General features: G+C 41.2%; 1 protein-coding gene across 11 annotated transcripts in view; it reads left to right on the top strand.

Annotated features, from left to right (window-relative positions):
- Positions 1-18,584, top strand: part of ptk2ab (protein tyrosine kinase 2ab) — a 68,219-nt gene that overhangs the window by 36,097 nt on the left and 13,538 nt on the right. For 7 of the 11 annotated variants that reach the window (XM_076889768.1, XM_076889766.1, XM_076889762.1 and 4 more), the window contains 11 exons: positions 616-636; positions 2,120-2,217; positions 2,524-2,608; positions 2,718-2,818; positions 3,162-3,277; positions 3,496-3,596; positions 3,711-3,800; positions 3,940-4,144; positions 11,774-11,885; positions 17,606-17,683; positions 17,818-18,006. In XM_076889768.1, coding sequence (XP_076745883.1) covers positions 616-636; positions 2,120-2,217; positions 2,524-2,608; positions 2,718-2,818; positions 3,162-3,277; positions 3,496-3,596; positions 3,711-3,800; positions 3,940-4,144; positions 11,774-11,885; positions 17,606-17,683; positions 17,818-18,006 — 1,196 coding nt within the window. Of the gene's footprint in view, positions 1-615; positions 637-2,119; positions 2,218-2,523; positions 2,609-2,717; positions 2,819-3,161; positions 3,278-3,495; positions 3,597-3,710; positions 3,801-3,939; positions 4,145-9,218; positions 9,551-11,773; positions 11,886-13,202; positions 16,414-17,605; positions 17,684-17,817; positions 18,007-18,584 lie in introns of those variants that run through there. The other 4 variants (XM_076889764.1, XM_076889765.1, XM_076889769.1 and 1 more) reach the window with 3 other exon arrangements.

Raw genomic sequence — 18,584 nt, 5'->3', positions numbered from 1 at the left:
TTTTCAAATTAGCTTCACTGGCAAGTCACTACCACTGGTCCCTTGAGTTCTCTTCACATTGTGCGTGTGGAAATGCTCTTACTTTCACTTTTAAACATCATATTCAAGATTTTTTTTTCTCCTGACCACATTCCTCTGGTGATGTTTCACAGCTGTCCTTCCAGGTTTTAATCCGTTGAACAGTTCTTAACCCAGTTTTAGTAGTTTTAATAATCTGCTTGAAGCAGGCAAGGAGCTTGACCCTGAAACTGAGTAACAGCTTTTTAAAGACCCCGGGATGTTTTTTTCTGATATGGTTTCTTAAGACATTAAAAGCTACTCAGTTAAGGTTAAATAGAGTTAAATAACCTGTCGACCACCAAAACATATGAATCACTGCAGCAGTTATACAGTGGAAGGTTTTTATCTATTTGTCTTACCTATTAGTTATTTAATGTGATAACACTGTTTCTGACTTACAGTAGCTCTAATCCATCAGCATCACTGTTACACTCACACTCGCTGCAGCTGTTGAAGTAACACTGACCTAATTAGTAGAGACTCCAGTAACAACATGTGGCTCTCTGTACTCACAGCTAGCTATTTCTGTCTCTTATCACTAACCCATTTTCCCAGAATACTATGGACTAGACCAAGGTAATGATTGAAAAAGTACCATAACTCTGGTTGTACTGTGATGGCACTTTGACTTGGTGGTTGTTGTGACCCTTTTACGTTTGCTTGTGACTGAAAAAAAAAAGTTTCTGTCTGTACCTCTACCCTGTTGATTTGACCCCCCTCCTCCTCCCCCCACCACCAAACACCCCTCTGCTCATGTGTGATGTGCTGTGACTTTCTGCTAAACTGGTGGTAGCTTCAGAAGTGAGACAACCCAAATGGACTTGGATCTTGTTTTTGTCTGTGTTTAAAAGGTGGAACAAATTGAGAATGAGCTTAGGTTACTCTGCAGAAAAATCAATAATAATATAAACAGTCAACCGCTGTTAAAACACTATTCACTGCTCAGAGTAACAGAAACATGGCAGGCGTTCAGAAATATTTTTGTAACCAGGCAAGTTGATTCAGAGCATCCTCCTTATTGCAATTTTTGCCTGGAGGAGTAAGTGCAGTGAGAGGGACGGCTTTAAATAGATGCATACATTTATACGCTGGAACATTTTAAACCCAGACTACTAACAAACAGGATAGTCTTACTGCATTATTTAACACTGGACTTTTGAAAGCGTCAGCCACACGGGTGACATTTAGAGGCAGAGAACAGAGCAAAAGCAATAATTAGGGTTCCCTTTTTCATGCAGCCTGTTTCCACATTGAGGTCATCGCTGCTACGTTTTACTGCCCAGAAACTTTTGTCTCTAAAAGTCGCCCATGTGCTTGAACAGCCATGATTGTCATAAAAGTGCAGAGAATACAGTAAAGTGACCTTTATGGCTTCACGTGTGCTTTATTCATAAGCTTATTACATGGACAAAGTCAGGTCAGCAGTGTCATGAGCAAACGTCAGCTTTCAACAGCCTGCATCTCACAGACCAACCTAAAACAAAAGATTAAAAAAACTCATTTTTACCAACCACTTTGGACAGAAAACACAAAGAATATTGAGCTGCTACAGTTCCAGTGATCTGCGTCCCGAGCAAAAGCAACAGGTTTTCTGTTGGCCTGTGAGCCTTTTGAGAGTTTTCACCATATACCACCTGACTTTATCCATATTACATTTGAATCAACATAGAAATTCATGCTCATTGTAATTGGCTCCTGTTTGTCTGTGTTACATGGCATGTCTGGCTGTGGTTTGCTGATGCTCTTGTTGCATGCTGTTGATGGTGAGCTTGTTTATAAATTCAAGCTTGTCAGAGTAGGTCAGATTTTTGAAATATTGCATCTGACAGAATTCAATTTATTTCCATGGTGCGGTCTGAAACTAACCTCAAACATGCGTATTTAAGCTGTTTAACCTACAGATTGTTTAGACAGGCTGTAAAAATACTATAAAGTGCTCTGACAAGCTTGGTTAATGCAAGCCCAGTGTGTGGACATTAATCTGTGTATGTTTTGATCTGAAGGCTTACTCTGTTCATTTTCATCTGTGTGTGTGTTCGTGTTTATTTTGTGCATCCAGCGCGGGACTATGAGATTCAGCGGGATCGTATCGAGTTGGGACGCTGCATAGGCGAGGGTCAGTTCGGAGACGTCCACCAAGGAATTTACATCAGCCCGGTACGTTTGTTGTCTTTGCTCTCTCGCGCTCTCTCTGCACACTCACTTTCAAGAGAGGCTAAACTGATTCAGTCATATCACAGTAACGACACACAGCACAGTCAAAGCATTTGTACCAGAGAAGCATAAAGGGATGGTCTTGTAGAACAAATTTAATAGGTAACAGTATTTATTTTAAAGGCCCTTTAGTGAAAACTGCAAACTGTTTAGAGTTTGATTGTGACTTCTGTGGAGCAGACAGTGAATATGCTGCGTGTTGGTGTTGAAATGATGCTGATTTTGCTTGTTTGGATGCGTTTCCTGCAGGAGAACCCAGCTCTGTCTGTGGCAGTGAAGACGTGCAAAAACTCAACATCAGACAGTGTCAGGGAAAAATTTCTCCAAGAAGCACGTAAGATGCTGACCTCATAGCAGTAAAATCATAGTACCCTCTAAATAGTTTTTAAAAAAGGTTTCTTTTTGGGGAATTGTTTGACTCCTCCCTCTTGTGTTTCTTACAGTGACCATGCGTCAGTTTGATCATCCTCACATAGTGAAGCTGATGGGAGTCATCACTGAGAATCCAGTCTGGATCATCATGGAGCTCTGTACATTTGGAGAGGTATGACACTAATAAGAATATGTATAAGTTGCATCTGTGTAAAGCACAGTTACATCCCTGTGCATGTGGTATGTGAGCCCTGCTGTTTTCTATATTTCTTTAAAAACTGGAAACTATAAATTAGATCAGAGTTTTTGAGACGTGACCTGTAACCCTGTTGTGTGTTTGTTTAAGAACAGATCAGATGATAAACACTTTTCTGTCAGTTATTTCCTCACATTCCCCAGGGTTAAATATTATGGGTGTTATACATTAACTCATGTATATGCTTTCTGGTTTGTTTTCTCATTGTGTTTCGTTTCAGCTTTATTTATATAGTATCTCCCTGTGTTTTTCTACACAGCTTCGGTCGTTTCTTCAGGTGAGGAAATACAGTCTGGATCTGGCTACTCTCATCTTGTACTCTTACCAGCTCAGCACAGCGTTGGCGTATCTAGAGAGCAAACGATTTGTACACAGGTAGGAAAGAGCCATACAGAAATAATATAGCAAAATATTCATAATTACTAAATAAATATAATTCCAGTAGGTGGCGTTGTCACCTACTGGACTGAAACACTGTTGTTCTGTCAAAAAAGAAAACGCATGTTAGATATGAATGCGACCACTGAATTTGAATAGAAAAAATTATATCAGTGAGTTTTTCTCTTCCTCTAATTCCTTTTTGACGTCTCCAGAGACATCGCAGCGCGGAACGTGCTGGTATCAACGGTTGACTGTGTGAAGCTGGGAGACTTCGGGCTGTCGCGATACATGGAGGATAGCTCTTATTATAAAGGTATGTAAAAAAGCATCGCCACCTTTGTCTTACTTTCTTTGTGATCCGGCAGAGAGAAGCTCCATTATTATTCACAGCAGACCTGACACAGTTTTCTTCATTTCTGTTTTTCAGCATCTAAAGGTAAATTGCCTATTAAATGGATGGCTCCAGAATCCATCAACTTCAGAAGATTTACTACAGCCAGTGATGTCTGGATGTTTGGTATGTTTTAAGTCTGTGCTGCTTCAGTTTTGTCCCGCTCCAGTCTGCTTCTGTTTTACCCTTGCTTTGTGTCTTTGCTTTACGACCCCTGTAGGCTGTAGCTGTCTCATTCTCACTCACGTTATTTGTCTTTCTTTAGGTGTCTGCATGTGGGAGATTCTGATGTATGGCATCAAGCCTTTCCAGGGTGTGAAGAACAACGATGTCATAGGCAGGATAGAGAATGGCGAGCGACTGGCTATGCCCCCTCAGTGTCCTCCTACTCTCTACAGCTTGATGACAAAGTGTTGGTCGTACGATCCCAGCAAGAGGCCACGCTTTAATGAACTTAAAACACAGCTGAGGTCAGTGGCGTGTGATCTGAGAGACTGTGTGTGACTGTGTGTGAGGCACTTTGAGTGTGGATTTTCTGCAAATAGATTTTTTTTGTTTGAATGCTTGAATGAACTATGCTGCAGGAACCTTAAACCATCATTACTTTATAGACACGTCTCAATTAAACCCTAAAGAAACGAGTGAAACAGTCATGAAGACAATGACATAGTCAGTTAAACTTCAGAGATCGAGATAACAAAAACAAAGCGGTCTGTGGCGGTGGCCACAGACCATTCAGGTTACAGGTAGTCCGGCTCTAGCGACATGGCACATCCATATGTGTCATTCTGAGAAGGTTTGTCTCTGAGCACAGTCTCAAATCTAGAGCAGATACCAGGAGGGAGGTTGTTACAGGACCGTCAGCAGCAGGACCGGTATCTGCTCCTTTATGCATGGAGGAACAGGAGGAGCAGAACCTTACAATGACCTTGAGCAGGCTAATCCTAAACAGACCATCTGAATCAGAATGAAAGGATTGGACTCCGTTATGGTATCATGAGGGCTCAATGTCCTTTAGCAGGACCTGTGCTCAGAGCCCAACAGCATGCAGGTTTACCACTGGCACCACTTCTGACAGATGTAAATAAGTCTGAAGATGGCGTGGTGTTATGCTGATAACATGTTATATTCCATTTGTTAAAAAGTCACAAAAGGTGTCGGGTTAAAAACAAAACAAAAGGAGATGTGGAGTCAGAATTCTTAAATTAAAAGGTTTTATTAATATTTTTGTTCCTAATTAAACTGAAAGAAACAGACAAGTTGCTGTCACCTTTAAAAAAAGGTTAAAACAAACAAACAAACCCAGGAATTGGTCAATAATCAGAAAAGTCAAAAAGGTTAAATCACCAAAACACACACACTTGCCCACAGAGCAGGAGTAAGCAGCCACCACACACAGCTCACTAGCTGCGAAACAAAAATGCTCTGCGGCTCTACAGATCCCCTTTTTCTAGCCTTAAATACTCTTACTAGAGTAGTACTTATTAGAGTAGACTCAGCTGTACAAAAAGGGTGGCACCTACAGCACGTGAGCTGGCAGGACGCATGTATATAGGGTCAGAATCCAAAGAAGCACAAATATTTGTATTTCAGATCCGTCAGTATTTTTTACCCAACTTCATGTGTACCATCCACGTCCTTTTTAGTAAGCTTTGGTTTAAATGATATTGGTGAAGAAAGCTGAAGAATGACTGCAGTGGCACATTTATTTTACTTAGTTGTTACATTATCGTATTAGAAAGAGAACCTTTATGTACATTTAAATTGCCAATTGCCATCTGGATTTATAAAAAATAACAATAGGTAATCTGAATACATTGAAAAGGTAAAAGTACTTTTATGTCATTTATAGGTGAAAATGTGTTGTGAAATCCAGTGGATGTTTTTCTGTTCTACTTTCTGCAAATTGATACCACAGGTGTATCTATTAAAATTTTTAGAAACGTTTAAAACTCAGTGACCTCAAGATCAGAGGTCAAGTTTTCTGAGAATCTATTGAATGCTATAACTCAAGACGCACCTTTGATTACCATAGCTGCACCTTCTAGGAGGCTGAGGACCACCACTGGGGCCGTCAGTATTTTTACACTTGCTTGACAGCAGGTGTCACTCTCAGTCTGTTGTAATCACGGCAGTGTCACTAGCAGTGGGACAAACGAGGAAACGCTGTAGATGCACTTTTGAAAGTCTGAAACATACTGTGGTCTTGTAGTTTTCTGTTTTTCTTGATGACTTAACATCAGACCAAAATGAAATATTAACCACAGACAGTCTGACTTGTGAAAATGTCTGTGGGTGCCAAGAAAGATTCTTTGTTCATTCAAGCTTAGGTATTTCTTTTCTGGCTTGTTTAAACAAGTTTGTAGGTCTCGTAGACTTGTTTTATAGGTAACATTTGTATTCCAGCACACACTCACTGGCATTTCATTAGGTATGCTGTACTGCTGGTTTGGCTTCAAAACTGTCTTGATCTTGATCAACATGGGCAACAATTTCTCAATTGGTACCAAGGGGGCTCAAAGTGTGCCAAGAAAACTTCCCCACACTATTACATCATTACATCACAGTCAGCCTGAATCACAATACTTTATAAATCCCAGAGACAGTAATGACATATTACAATCTGTTACAAAGTAATAAAATATAATGAAATGGCTCTAATATGTGCAAATAACTTCCAGTACATTGCACAAAGTTGAATATATATAGTTGACAGTGAGTTGCCTCTATAGATACAAGGAGGGATCCATGATTTCATGTTGTTTACGGCAGATTCTGATCCTGCCATCCAAATGTTGGCAGAAGTCAAGATTCATCAGACCAGGTGACATTTTTCAATCTTCTATTGTCCGATTTTGGTGAGCCTGTGTGAATTGCTAACATAAGTCCCAGTCTGGTCTTCTGCTGCTGTAGCCCATCAACATATTGTGCTTTTGTTGTAACGAGTGCCTATTTGAGTTAGGTTTGCCTTCCTTTCAGCTCAAAGTGTCTGGCAATTCTCCTCTGACCTCTGGCATCAACAAGTCAGTAAAAGATCCTACATATCAACTTTCCTCCTTATTCTGATGCTCAGTTTGATCTTGAGCAGGTCATTTTGACCACCTGTCAGAGTCCCTAAATCCATGGCTCAAAGAGGATGAAACGATCCAGCTGTAAACCCATACAAGCAACGGAATGATTATACTGGTGCTGATGAAAGTGAGGGAGCCTCCATGGTCCTCCTTCCCTGAGTTTATATATATGCACAGACAGCTTCTGCAACTAATCAGCACTAAGGATAATGCTAGTATTAGCAAGTATTACAACTTCTCTTGATATGTTACAAAGTATACTGTTTACATATTTTCAGATACCTATTTTTATTTTATTTTATTTTATTTTTTTACCAGTGAGAGGATATCCAACTGACAATATTAATAGTCTTCACAGCCTAACTGAGTGCACACAAAAGGGTCCTTTACTGCTCAGGATGTAACACAAACCTGTTCAGGTATGAAGCAGGGTGCACTTTGCATTCTGTTTGGGCTGATGACTTTATGGCTGCCATGGTAACAGAGTTGTGATGTTGACAGAGACAAGTAAGCAACTTCAGTCATGCCTTTCCTTGTTAGATGATACATCACGGCTTCATTACTAGATTTTGCCTGGAGATGGTTTTGCAAGGATAGATCGCATTTTCTGCGAAATCCCGGGCGTGTTGCGATCAGATAAGGCAGTACCAGACATCACTGCTGGTAATTTTAAAATTCCCCGAGTCCGAGCCCCAGACTAGTGTGTCTCTTATTAATGGGAAGGCTCGAATATATTCACCATTTATCATTTATCAAGACATTACAGTTGCACAGTCTCAGGTAGAGGGGTGTGCCTATAATCTGGTCACCATGTCAGCTGTCATCATCTTCAGGTACAGTCAAAGAAAGAGACTGAATTTATAAGCCATCACATGCAGAAAAACAGCCACACAAACAAGTTGAAATTATTTATTTAAGCTACAGTATGTTCATGCTTTACAGCACTTTTTAAGACCTCTTGCTCGGCGTTGTGTAGCAGATCAGGAGCTTTAGTTTAATCTGACTCTTCTATTACCACATATACTATGAATATTTTCTTTCATTGTGCTACACAGTGGGGTTAGGTAGAGGCTAGTAAGGACAATGCTTTACCCACCCGTCATTACTCAACAGTTCATAATCTTTTGGCATGAACAGACCTGCAGTTTTTTGGAAGCGATGTTTCAGCATTGCCCCTTATGGGAAATGAAAGAAATGGATTATGAGATTAGGAAGACTGATATGAAACTTTTATTAGAGTGCAGTCTGAACCTCTAAAATCTATAAAGACGATGCTTGGTATACATATTCATTGAAGTAATATCCTCATTGTTTCTCGTAATCGTGACATTGGTTCTCCAGGTGTCACTTAACAATAGAACATGCTGCAGATAGAGTTCAGGTTAATTTGTCAACATTGTTTCGCCTTTATTTTTGTCCTTTGCATATAGTCTACAGGAAATTAGTCTTTAAGAGAGCTATGAAAGGAGTCTGCAAGCGCTGCTATCAGTTATTTAGTCTAGACAGGCCCTCCTTAGTCATTTCATGAACTCTTCATGACAGCTAAGCTTCCACAACTGACTGAATCCCTCCTGACAAAACATATTGCACTTAGTTTGTGTACCTTATACATTTTAAGTCACATTCTTACTGTGTGAAACATGTGGAGCATGCAGCAGCAGCGGAACAAGATGCCATCATTGTTTCCTTCAGCGTGCACATTCTCTCTCTACCTTAACCTTTTTTTACTCTCTTACACAGAAACAGGAAAATGAGGGCGCATATTTAACTCCTGTGGTTTTATGAGTTTTGCTTAAAACCAGCATGACTCACACCTCACATTCCACCTCCACTTTTCACGTGTCAGCTCTCCTGCTTCTCCTGTAATTCTGCTTCTGTTAGGCTCCCTTTACCACCTTTTCCAGCACACACCCCCCCCCCCCCCCCCCCCCCCCCCTTGACTTATGCTTTTTTTTTTTTTTTACCATCTCCTCCTTTTGGCTCAGAGCAAGTTGGAGGCCTTCACGTCGCAGAAATCCGCTCGTTACTTTGACACATGCTTCCATATGTTTGCGGTTGTATGTTTTAACAGGGTGAGAACATAGTGTGGAAAAGTGCATGTGCAGTGTGGCTGCTAAGTGGGCAAAATTAAGTGCATTTATTCAAATTGGGATGGCTGAGAGCGAAGGAGCCCTCGGTGGGCCTCAGCCAGTGTCTTGGTTACCAAGTCAATATTGACCATGTTCGACGTGGTCACTGGCTATTAATAGGAGAAAGTGGAGCCATATAAGGTTATACGATTTGGTTTACTTTCAGTCTGGCTGGCTTTTATATCATAATATCAATTATAGGTCCCTGCTGCCAAATATGCAACTCTCAGCTACTACTAGTGTGTGTGTGTGTCTGTGTGTGTGCGTGCGCGTGTGTGTGTGTTTACACAGTGTGCAGCTGCCATGAGCCACAGTTTACCAAAGAACAGAGGGAGAGAGTGAGGGAGAGAGAAGACAGATAGAATTAAAGAAGAATGGAAAAAGCCGAGCAGAGTTACTGCAACGCTGCACTCCTCACGGTCAAAGCTAGCCTACGAAGATCAGATCGCGTTATCCCAGCAGCGAAACGTATCTGAGCTGCAACAGAGCAGGTTTATGCAATCCCATATGAAGAAGTAGGCATTGTGATTCTAGTGATGCTAATATCCTCTGCAGTTCACGGTGACCTTCAGTAAAGTATTAGTGCTGACTGCTGTCGGGCCATCACCCCTCTAGTGGCTGCTTTAATTCTTCCTAGGTGCTCGGGCGGATGTGGACACTTTTTTTTTTCCCTAAGGTAGAGTATTGTCTGATCTCTTTGCACTTCTATCTCATTTGACTTTTCTAAGTGTTGTGATGTCAGGCTTTGAAGAACTCTTTTCATTTAGCATATAATCAGCTATTAGAGGAGCTTGTATTAGTATCCCTTTGACCAGAGTTGTTCTTCTGGCGTTCCTCTTTGATGCTCTTTGACGTTTTTGTCTTCAGAGTTTCAGTCTGAAGGCTTATTGCCAGTATTTTGTTTTTTAGAGAACTTGGCTCGTTCACAAAAGCATAAATATGCTGTGACAGCAGTGACTCCTTTTTGATGGAGGATTTAAATATGGACTATAGACTTTACTGAGCAAAGTCTCACACTCATCAAGTCATCATGATGCCATATGTATGTTAGTATCCTGATAATCTTCAGTCGTGGTCATACTGGGAGCTCTCAGGTGAGAACTAGAGTATGTGAGATTAAGAGCAATGTGTTGCTCGAAACCCTAAGAATATGTAGTCCGCAGGGCCTGCGTAAATAAACTGAGGAGGCCTTGTTATTCCAGGTGGTGCAGTGCAGGTGGGGGTAGGAGACGGTCTGTGTTGATGTTGCCAGGTGTTGATGGTATTGCTGTTGCATGTATGCGATGTCATTTACTGTTCAACTGCTAAGCAAGACTGGCAGATTCATTTGCTGACTGCTTACATTAAAAAAGAAAGCACACACATTAAATATATAATCAGAGAAAGACTGGGAAATCAATCGCGAACAGTTAGGTTGTTTTGTTTAGTTTTAGCAAAGTAATTGTGTGTGTTGTATCTGTATTTGTTCATGCTGGGATTACTACTGTTTATTATTATGAAGTAAAAGGTACTGCTGAAAAACTGGTGCTAAAGGATTTAACTTTATCTGAGGTCTTTAGCTGAGTAAAGTAAGGATTGCCTCTACTGTAAGTTTAGATAATTGTAATTAATAATGGGTTTTAAAGCTCAATAATCAAGCTGCTGACTGTCAGTTCACACAAGTCTATGTTTACGCCGTGTTTGAGTGTGTCAGAGGGATCTCGAGTGTGATAGAAAAGCAGAGCAGACTGGAGACTGACTCGGGCAGGTGCAAGGACACGCAAACAATCGACGAGACAACAGAACAGGAACAGCGTAACGATGCTGCTAGAAATAGCGCCTGCCCTTGTTGAGGCAAGGCGAGCAGAAAGAGCACGTGGCGGTGCGGAGAGGGTGCTGTGCTGGATTGTTCAATAGAAGTTCAGTTTTCTGTTTTGTAAAAAGAGTAAACCATCTGCTCTCCCTCTGGGATTCGGGGCTTGGCTTCATCTAACTGCTGCTTTCCCAGGAAACGGGTCAGTAATTTTATCGCTTAAATTCAATGTGGTATCTTTGGCTACGCTAGACCTAAAAATGTTGGGTTTGGGGCGTGGGATGTTTCTTAAACTGTGAGTGATTCAGTCCATTCTTAAGCAATGCGAGTCAATGATTAAGTGCTTTAGCGAGCTGGCACAGTTGGCCAGCAAAGAACTGACAAAGACTGAAAATTGAGAGACGGTGATGATTTTTATTAGGCAAAAGTTCTAATAAATTCAATTTGTTGCGTTAGAGTAGCTGCCCCATGAGAGTGATTTATGTGGGATAAACTGTGGAGGCAAAAAGAAGCAGCAGTAGGGCATTTCATAACAAAATGATATTTGATTTTACTCTCACTTAAGTAGTTTTTGCTTGGAGAGTCTGTACAAACAGAGTGCGAGGAATGCATGACTTTTAGTGGGTACACAGCACAGTGTAATAAAACTAATACTGAGGACAGTGTGTGCCTTTTAAATGGGGTTCACAGCAAGTTTTCATATTTACAGGGGGAGGCAGAAAACCACTTAAGCCAGCAGCGTGCTTGTAAAGAATCGCCAGTGGGGAAAGACCCTAAAAAGTGGGAATTGTGTGTTAGTCTAAGAGCATGCGTTTATATGAGCGGAGATAAAATTTCTACACTGAATGCAAAAGCCTTTTTTCTGCAGCAGTGGGAGTAACTGTTTCATTTACGTGCCTCTGGATGCTGCACGTGGATGGACATCATCATTATTCACAGTTAAATACCAGGGACCTCTGTAACACGGGACTGCATTCTAATAAACAGGCTCAAGTGTTTGTTATCATATTTGTGACAGAGTCACCCCTGCCTATTTACATATGTGCTTATGCATCATTGAGTATGAGTGTATGCAAGTACCCTGCTGTTTGTTTTTCTTTCTTTTAGCACAATATTAGAGGAAGAGAAGGTCCAGCAGAAGGAGAGAAACAGGATGGAGATGAGGAGACAGGTCACTGTTTCGTGGGATTCTGGAGGGTCTGATGAAGCACCACCAAAAGTAAGACACTACCACACCACATGTGTTTGTGTGTCTGTGCGTTTGTGTTCGTACGAGTGCACAGTGGTGTTTTCTGTGCTGTTGACACCCTGATCATTGCAAACACTGAGTGCTTTATAGCCACAATTACAGACTTTTAGTATTCTTTCTTTTGGATTTGTGATAGGTTTGTTTCCAACTTGTTGTATTACCCAAATATCTAAGTGTTAAGCACTGTTAAGTCTAAAGAGGAGAAATCAGCAAGTTTATGTTAACACTTTTCACATGATGACTTGTCAGTTTGCACCCTTGTGATGCAGTCAGACGAGTCATAGCAGAAGTCAAAACAAAAAGATTTAAGCTCTTTCATACAGACTTTTCAAGGAGTGCCGTGTGTGTCTGTGTGTGTGTCTGTGTGTGTGTGACCACGTCCCTCCTTGTAAAAATGCTAACACTGAAAAGGAAGGAATGGATTAACTTGATATAGTCTTTGATTTTTGATTTTTCTTTCTGCATTCAAATCGCCGTTTGTATTTCAGTGATGCCAGAGTTTCCTATTATGCTTTTTCACTATGATGATTGTGATGACTGTGCAAATGCGTGACCACAACCAAACCCTGTTACACAAGACAAGAGCAAGAGAAAACTTTTTTCTTTCTTCTTTTCCTTTACTTTGTCATCATCCAATCTGAAAACCAGACTTGTCTCTTATTTTTTCTCACAAATGCACAATTCTTTAACTGTTCTGTTTGCTAATCCATAAACCCAGCCCCCAACTGCTACCATTACTCCTCACAGCTTGTTGCCTCAGCTGCTGGTTGCTTTATCCTCACTTACGGCCTTATGCTACCCTGCTGTTAGCATCTGATTTAACTGCTTCCTTCGACTGCAATGAAAGCCAGATGTCTCGAGCAGAAGTTCATGAGATGGAGATATGTTTTTTTAAAGGGTTAGGGTCAGGCTAGTTTTGTTTGCCAGTAAACAGCTGGTTCATTGGCAACATAATGAATTGAAGCTGTTGGTTTGGGAATCTTGATGCATGCTCAATCATTCAGGTAAGGGAATCTTAAAAAGTTTATTTTGTTCATCTGGACGTAGTGAAGTGAAGAAGTCAGTTGGATGAGCAATAAAATGTTTCTGCTACTGAAAACGCTACGTCCAGATGAACACAATCAACTTTTTAGGATTGGTTTGAGTACAATCTGTAAGCTTATTTGCTGCATGACTTAGGATACAGTTGTGTACATCTCTGTCTATGCTTTATCTCTTCCCGGCTGTCACACTGTGACACTTTTATTTCGACATGTCCCTCCTCTACCTTTGTGTTTCTGTTTGCAGCCCAGCCGCCGTCCCTCCCTGCAGCCCACCTTCAGTATGGATTGTGTTTCTGCTCCTTCTCATCTTCACTGCCATCAAAAACAGTGCTTTGCCTCGCAGCTTTCCCTCTGCACTGGGAACCCTCATCCTCACCTTCCCACTTATCCTCTCAACTTATCATCTCTAAAACGTCTGCAGCATTTTTCCTCTTCTCCCAGCCCTCAGCCTGAGTCACCCCCTCAAAACAGCAGTTATTACAGCAGCTCTTTGTCTCCCTGCAACCCAGAGTTAAATAGTGAATTCAAATCTTACTCCTCCCTGTTGGTTCAAGAACAAACTAATGTCTTTTTTCCACTTCACACACATTTGGACAGCCTGTCCAGCAGCAGCTGCCCACGAAAGACAAATCCACCTACTAACAGCCACCTGCTCCCTTCCTCCCATTCAAAGTCAAACAACACCCACTTCCATCCCCGGCATTTCTCTCCTTTCCTTTCACAGTCCAGTCCCAACTTTAACTCTCTGCCCTTCAGCACGTCAGATGTTTGTCCCCACACCCTCCATAGCATCCAGCCCGAGTCAAATTTTGATCTTAAGACCCTGCAGTTGCACAGAAACAGCAGCTCTCATACCCACCGTCAGACTAATCGCAGTACTCCACTCCAACTGCACTTTGACGCCCAGACCTGCCATCCTGCTGTGCAGTCATGTGAGAAGTCCCCGCTCCCCCCTCTTGCCCCACACACAGTAGCATCTGCCTGTAATCTGTCCTCTACCCACCTTCACCCATCCAGCCAAATGCATAACCTCCCCATAACTACCCACGTACCTTTTTCCATCCTCTGCTCTGAAAGACCCAAGTCTACACCATTGAAGGCAGGTGGTGTGCTGCTAAACTACACTAAAGCTTTTCTACTAACAGGAACAAATGTGAGTGCACGTATTTAAAAAAATAAAAATAAAAACGCTGCAACAGTCCCATTAGTGATGCATGTTGGGTAGCTCAACATAAGTAAATAGTTACTTTTTTTAACATTATTTTATGTGAACATTGATTTTCACAATCTAAATTCCATTTTCAACATAAAGTGGGATGAGAGTTGCAGCATTTTTTAATACTCTCCACTGAGAAGTAAAACTCTAATCTTTAGACCATTATCATAATTACTGTGCAGGAGGGAGTTTTTTCCATGGGTTTATGCTAAGACTGCTTGCATGCTTTGTTCTCGCAGGACAGGCCGTTGAAACGTCCTCTGCACTCTGTGATTGAATGCGGCCACATATATTTGTGTTTGCGTCTGTCGGGCATAGTTTTGACGTGTCCTCGGATTAATGCACCCTATTTCTGGCTTGCTCAGGAATGCCTTCAATGAATCCTTAATCCAGTGGGCTAACACTGACTAATCGAACAAACATAACACTTCTGTGGAGTGCATGTTAAATCAAAAAACACAAATATCTGATCAGTTTTGGTGAGGTCCAGAGGCAAATGTAACACAGTAACACACTGTGATTAAATACCCTCTAAGCATATGGACCTGCTTATGCATTGTACTATATCACATTCCTTTATTGCATAATATTATTAAATCAGGTTGTCTCACTGAGATCTTTTTCAAGTGAGATCTATGCAGAAAAGATATTCAAAGTACTAGTGTTTAGATGAACATGTGAAGACTGTAACTATAAATACCAGATGAGGGTAAAAGGCCTGCGTGTGTCACATGTGTACACTCTGTCACCTTGAACCAGGTTATGGGTGGCAGCCAGTAGTAGTAGTAGTACACACAAGCTCTAGGTAATCCTGTTTTCAGGGTAAAAGGTCAGTCTCATGGCAGCACACAAACACCATTCACATATTTTCTGTCTTGAAGTGTATGGCTTCTTGTAAAATAAATATATATGGCTACAATTTCTCTAAAGGTGAGAAATCAGCGAGGAACAAGCTTTCACATTGGCCTGTTTGGCTCTTTGCTGAAAAGTTCAATCCTCACCACAACCAGGATCAGCTCCTGTTATTGGACATGATTATATGTCCTCCTGAGATCGAACTGGGGAACTTTTGTTTATTAGGTAATGTGTGAATCACTACACTGAGAAAAGCTTTAATCACTCCTTTCTTGTGGAGCTTTGCCATGGCGTCACACTTGTAACAATGCATGTCTCTCAAAATTATTGAATTGATTCAAAAATAAATAAATAAAAATTCCACTTACTGTTTTTCCAAACTGTGCTGTGCAGAAATTGTATTTTTAAATGACACACTCTGTTCAAAGGTGTAGTAACTGGATTTCAGAACCTCTGAACCGTACATCAGCAGCATCTCAAACCAAAAAATCTTTCATTTCAACCACATCTATCCCCCCTTCTCCTTTTTTGTTTCATTTAGATTAAAGAAAATAAAGAGAAGAGCAGCAAAAATGTTTTCAGGCTATCATACGGAGCTGAGATGAAAAGAGTGCATATAAATTTGGTAAATAGCACGAAAGGCGCACTAGCCGAACACTCCACTAAGAGTGCTCGATCTGTACATTTTTGGAACACAGTTGATTTCAAATCCAGTTTTAATTCAAGGGATTTAACAAAATATTCCTGTAAATGTTTATGACACATATTAGAAATTGTGTCACTGTCCAAATACTTATGGGCCTGACCAAATCTCACCTCAGCACTTTCAGAGGGACAGGCTCACAAACACTAACATGATGAACAGATTTGGATTGTACCATGGTGGTGGCCCACTATGAGCTTTTAACTCTATGTGCTTTATTTGATGCTGCTTGAGTTGAATATCTCATATAAACGCTAAGTGCTGTATCCTGTAAATGCTAAAGGTAGTTTGAAAAATGAAGATAAATTGCTTCTAGGCATATCAAGCACCATTTTACAGAACAAACCAAATCCGCATGCGCCTATTGCAGTTTTGTGTAGTAACAATTACCTCAAACACCAAAAAAAGTTTATGGTGTTTATGAAGGCATTTCCTGCTCATGTACATAAACCTTTTCAATTCAAAGCAACTCTTCGAGCAAGGTCATAGAAACCTCTTAGCTGGTTGCACATGGATGCAATGGTCAGAACCTGCATGAACGTCAGAAGTGCATCAGCTTATTTGTTTCTCAAATGGTCTAAACTCCTGTAACTATTATGTTTTTACATTAGGTGGTGCAGTTAATCCAAAATCCTTTCTTTATTTGGTTATTAATGATGAAATTCAGTTATTCACCCAAAGCTTTGCAGATATTAGCCAATGTTTGGCTTTATTAGCCGGTGTGATTAATTTCCCATCTGTCTGTCCCTGTGTGTTTATCTTCCTATTTTTATCTTGGGTATTCCCAGGGAAACGTCCCTCCCTGTGGATTGACTGCCAAAGGAAAATTAACCTTCCAAGATATAGTTTTGTTCATGTAAACCCTTCCATGTGTGAGCCTGTCCACAAACAGGCTGAACGTTTCCATCGTTTGCCCTGACTGTGTCTGAACATTTGAAGCCAGTTTTTGTCTCGTCTTCAGTGTCTTTGTCTTGTCTGCTTCTCTTTGTCCTTTCTCCCCCTCCCTTTCTGTTTATTTTTCCCATTTTTATTTTCTTTCCTTGTCTCCTTATTATCCCACTTTGCCTTTCTTTGCATTCTGCCTCCCTCTTCATGTGTCGTTGTCTCTCGTCTTGCTGTCGGAGGTGTGGTCCAGAGAAAGCTACTATGAGAGACTGTGGAAGGTAGAGGTTACAACACTGCCGTGCTGGAAACGAGCTCAATGTGTTAGAGAAGTTCAAATCATTAAGAAAAAAATGTGTCCAGAAAACAGTTCATCAACTGTGCATCAACCAGCAGCAGAGGAAACAACACCGTGGGTTCACCAAGCACTTCTGTTTATAGCTGAAACTACAAGTGAGAGGAAGAGTATCCTGTGTTAGAGAGCTGCTGATCTCTACTAAACTTTGCTCCTCTGGCCAACAACACAGAGCAGATGATTGTTCTGCTTATTGGGAATATTTTAAACTCCTTTTGCTTTTATAGTTCATAAGCGTGCTTGAAAGAGAGGTCTTGGTGAACATGTAACTCACCTGCATCACATCTAACATGTGAGCAGCAGATTGTCTCATAGTTGTCTAGCAGTTCTCCATGGGTGTCGTGGTTTGTAGTCGTTCGACTAACAGCTTGCTGTACTTGCAGCCCAGTGGGTGTTCCCTGTTTTGATTGACAGCTAACCCGGCCACACAAACAGCTCCTGGGGGGGTTTGTGTGTTGATTGTCTGAATGAAGTGTCTTCTAACATTTCTTTGGAGAAAATATAATTGTTACAAATATAAAGTGTTATAACTGCACCTTTGCTTTTCCCACCTGTCTTTCTGTATCTCAAAATACCTTTCCTTGATCTTTCTTTCTGTCTTTCTCTTCCTTTTTTTCTCATTTTCCGCCTCTGTAGCCAAGTAGACCTGGCTATCCCAGTCCTCGCTCAAGTGAAGGTTTTTACCCCAGTCCCCAGCATCCTGGACACTATCAGGTATGTAGACGAACTCAACAGCTCTGTCACTGCATGTGTACTTGCTATAATTGCATCAACGTCTTGAGATTTTTCAGAATCAAAACATTAAGGACAACCTTGTGTCTCTGTCCCTGTCTTCACTTCGGTTTCAGATGGCAGGCTATCCAGGCCCTCACACACTCCCCTCTGTGCCTAGCGCCTTGTACCCACCTCAGGCGGCAATGCTGGACACCCACCACGCACACACACACCCCCGCCACCATGTCCACACCCATTCACACGCACAGCTCCTTCCCCAGCCTCACGGACAGGATATGGCGCTGTGGGGCTCTATGATGGAGGTAGGACTCTAATTTCACTCTTATAGACATGCGCGCACACACACACACACACACTCACTCACTCACTCACTCACTCACTCACTCACTCACTCACTCACTCACTCTGAAATCAGACTCAGACAACTTTATTAATACACAAAAAGGGAAATTTAGTTGCAAACTCAACTAAGATGTGACGCAGGCACAAATTAGCAAACTATGATGTCAAAAAACAAAAAAACCTATATAATAAACAAATAGAATAACAAGGACATTTGTCCAAAAATCAACAGTCATAGAAAAATTCATCTAATTATCCCCTTGAGAGTTCAGTGGTCTCATAGCTGAGGGAAAGAAGCATTTTAAGCTGTGATGTGAGTTTTGTGCTGTTTGTTGGTTGTGGTCACTGGCTGTTACGCTACATGTATACAATAAGTGAAACGCAGTCATGTGACCAGAGGTCATAGAAAGGCATTCAAATTCAGCAACTTCAAGAAAACTCTGCTTTCAGTGTAAAGCGAGTCCCAAAATAAAAAAGCAATTGAAGTGGAAATCACTGAGAGGACAGGATACCATTGATTAACACCTGACAGGCTAAT

The sequence above is a fragment of the Maylandia zebra genome, linkage group LG11 (genome assembly GCF_041146795.1).
Source record: "Maylandia zebra isolate NMK-2024a linkage group LG11, Mzebra_GT3a, whole genome shotgun sequence".
In the NCBI taxonomy this organism is placed as follows: domain Eukaryota; kingdom Metazoa; phylum Chordata; class Actinopteri; order Cichliformes; family Cichlidae; genus Maylandia; species Maylandia zebra.
The sequence above is the reverse complement of the archived record's forward strand: the minus strand, read 5'-3'. Positions and strand labels throughout refer to the sequence as shown.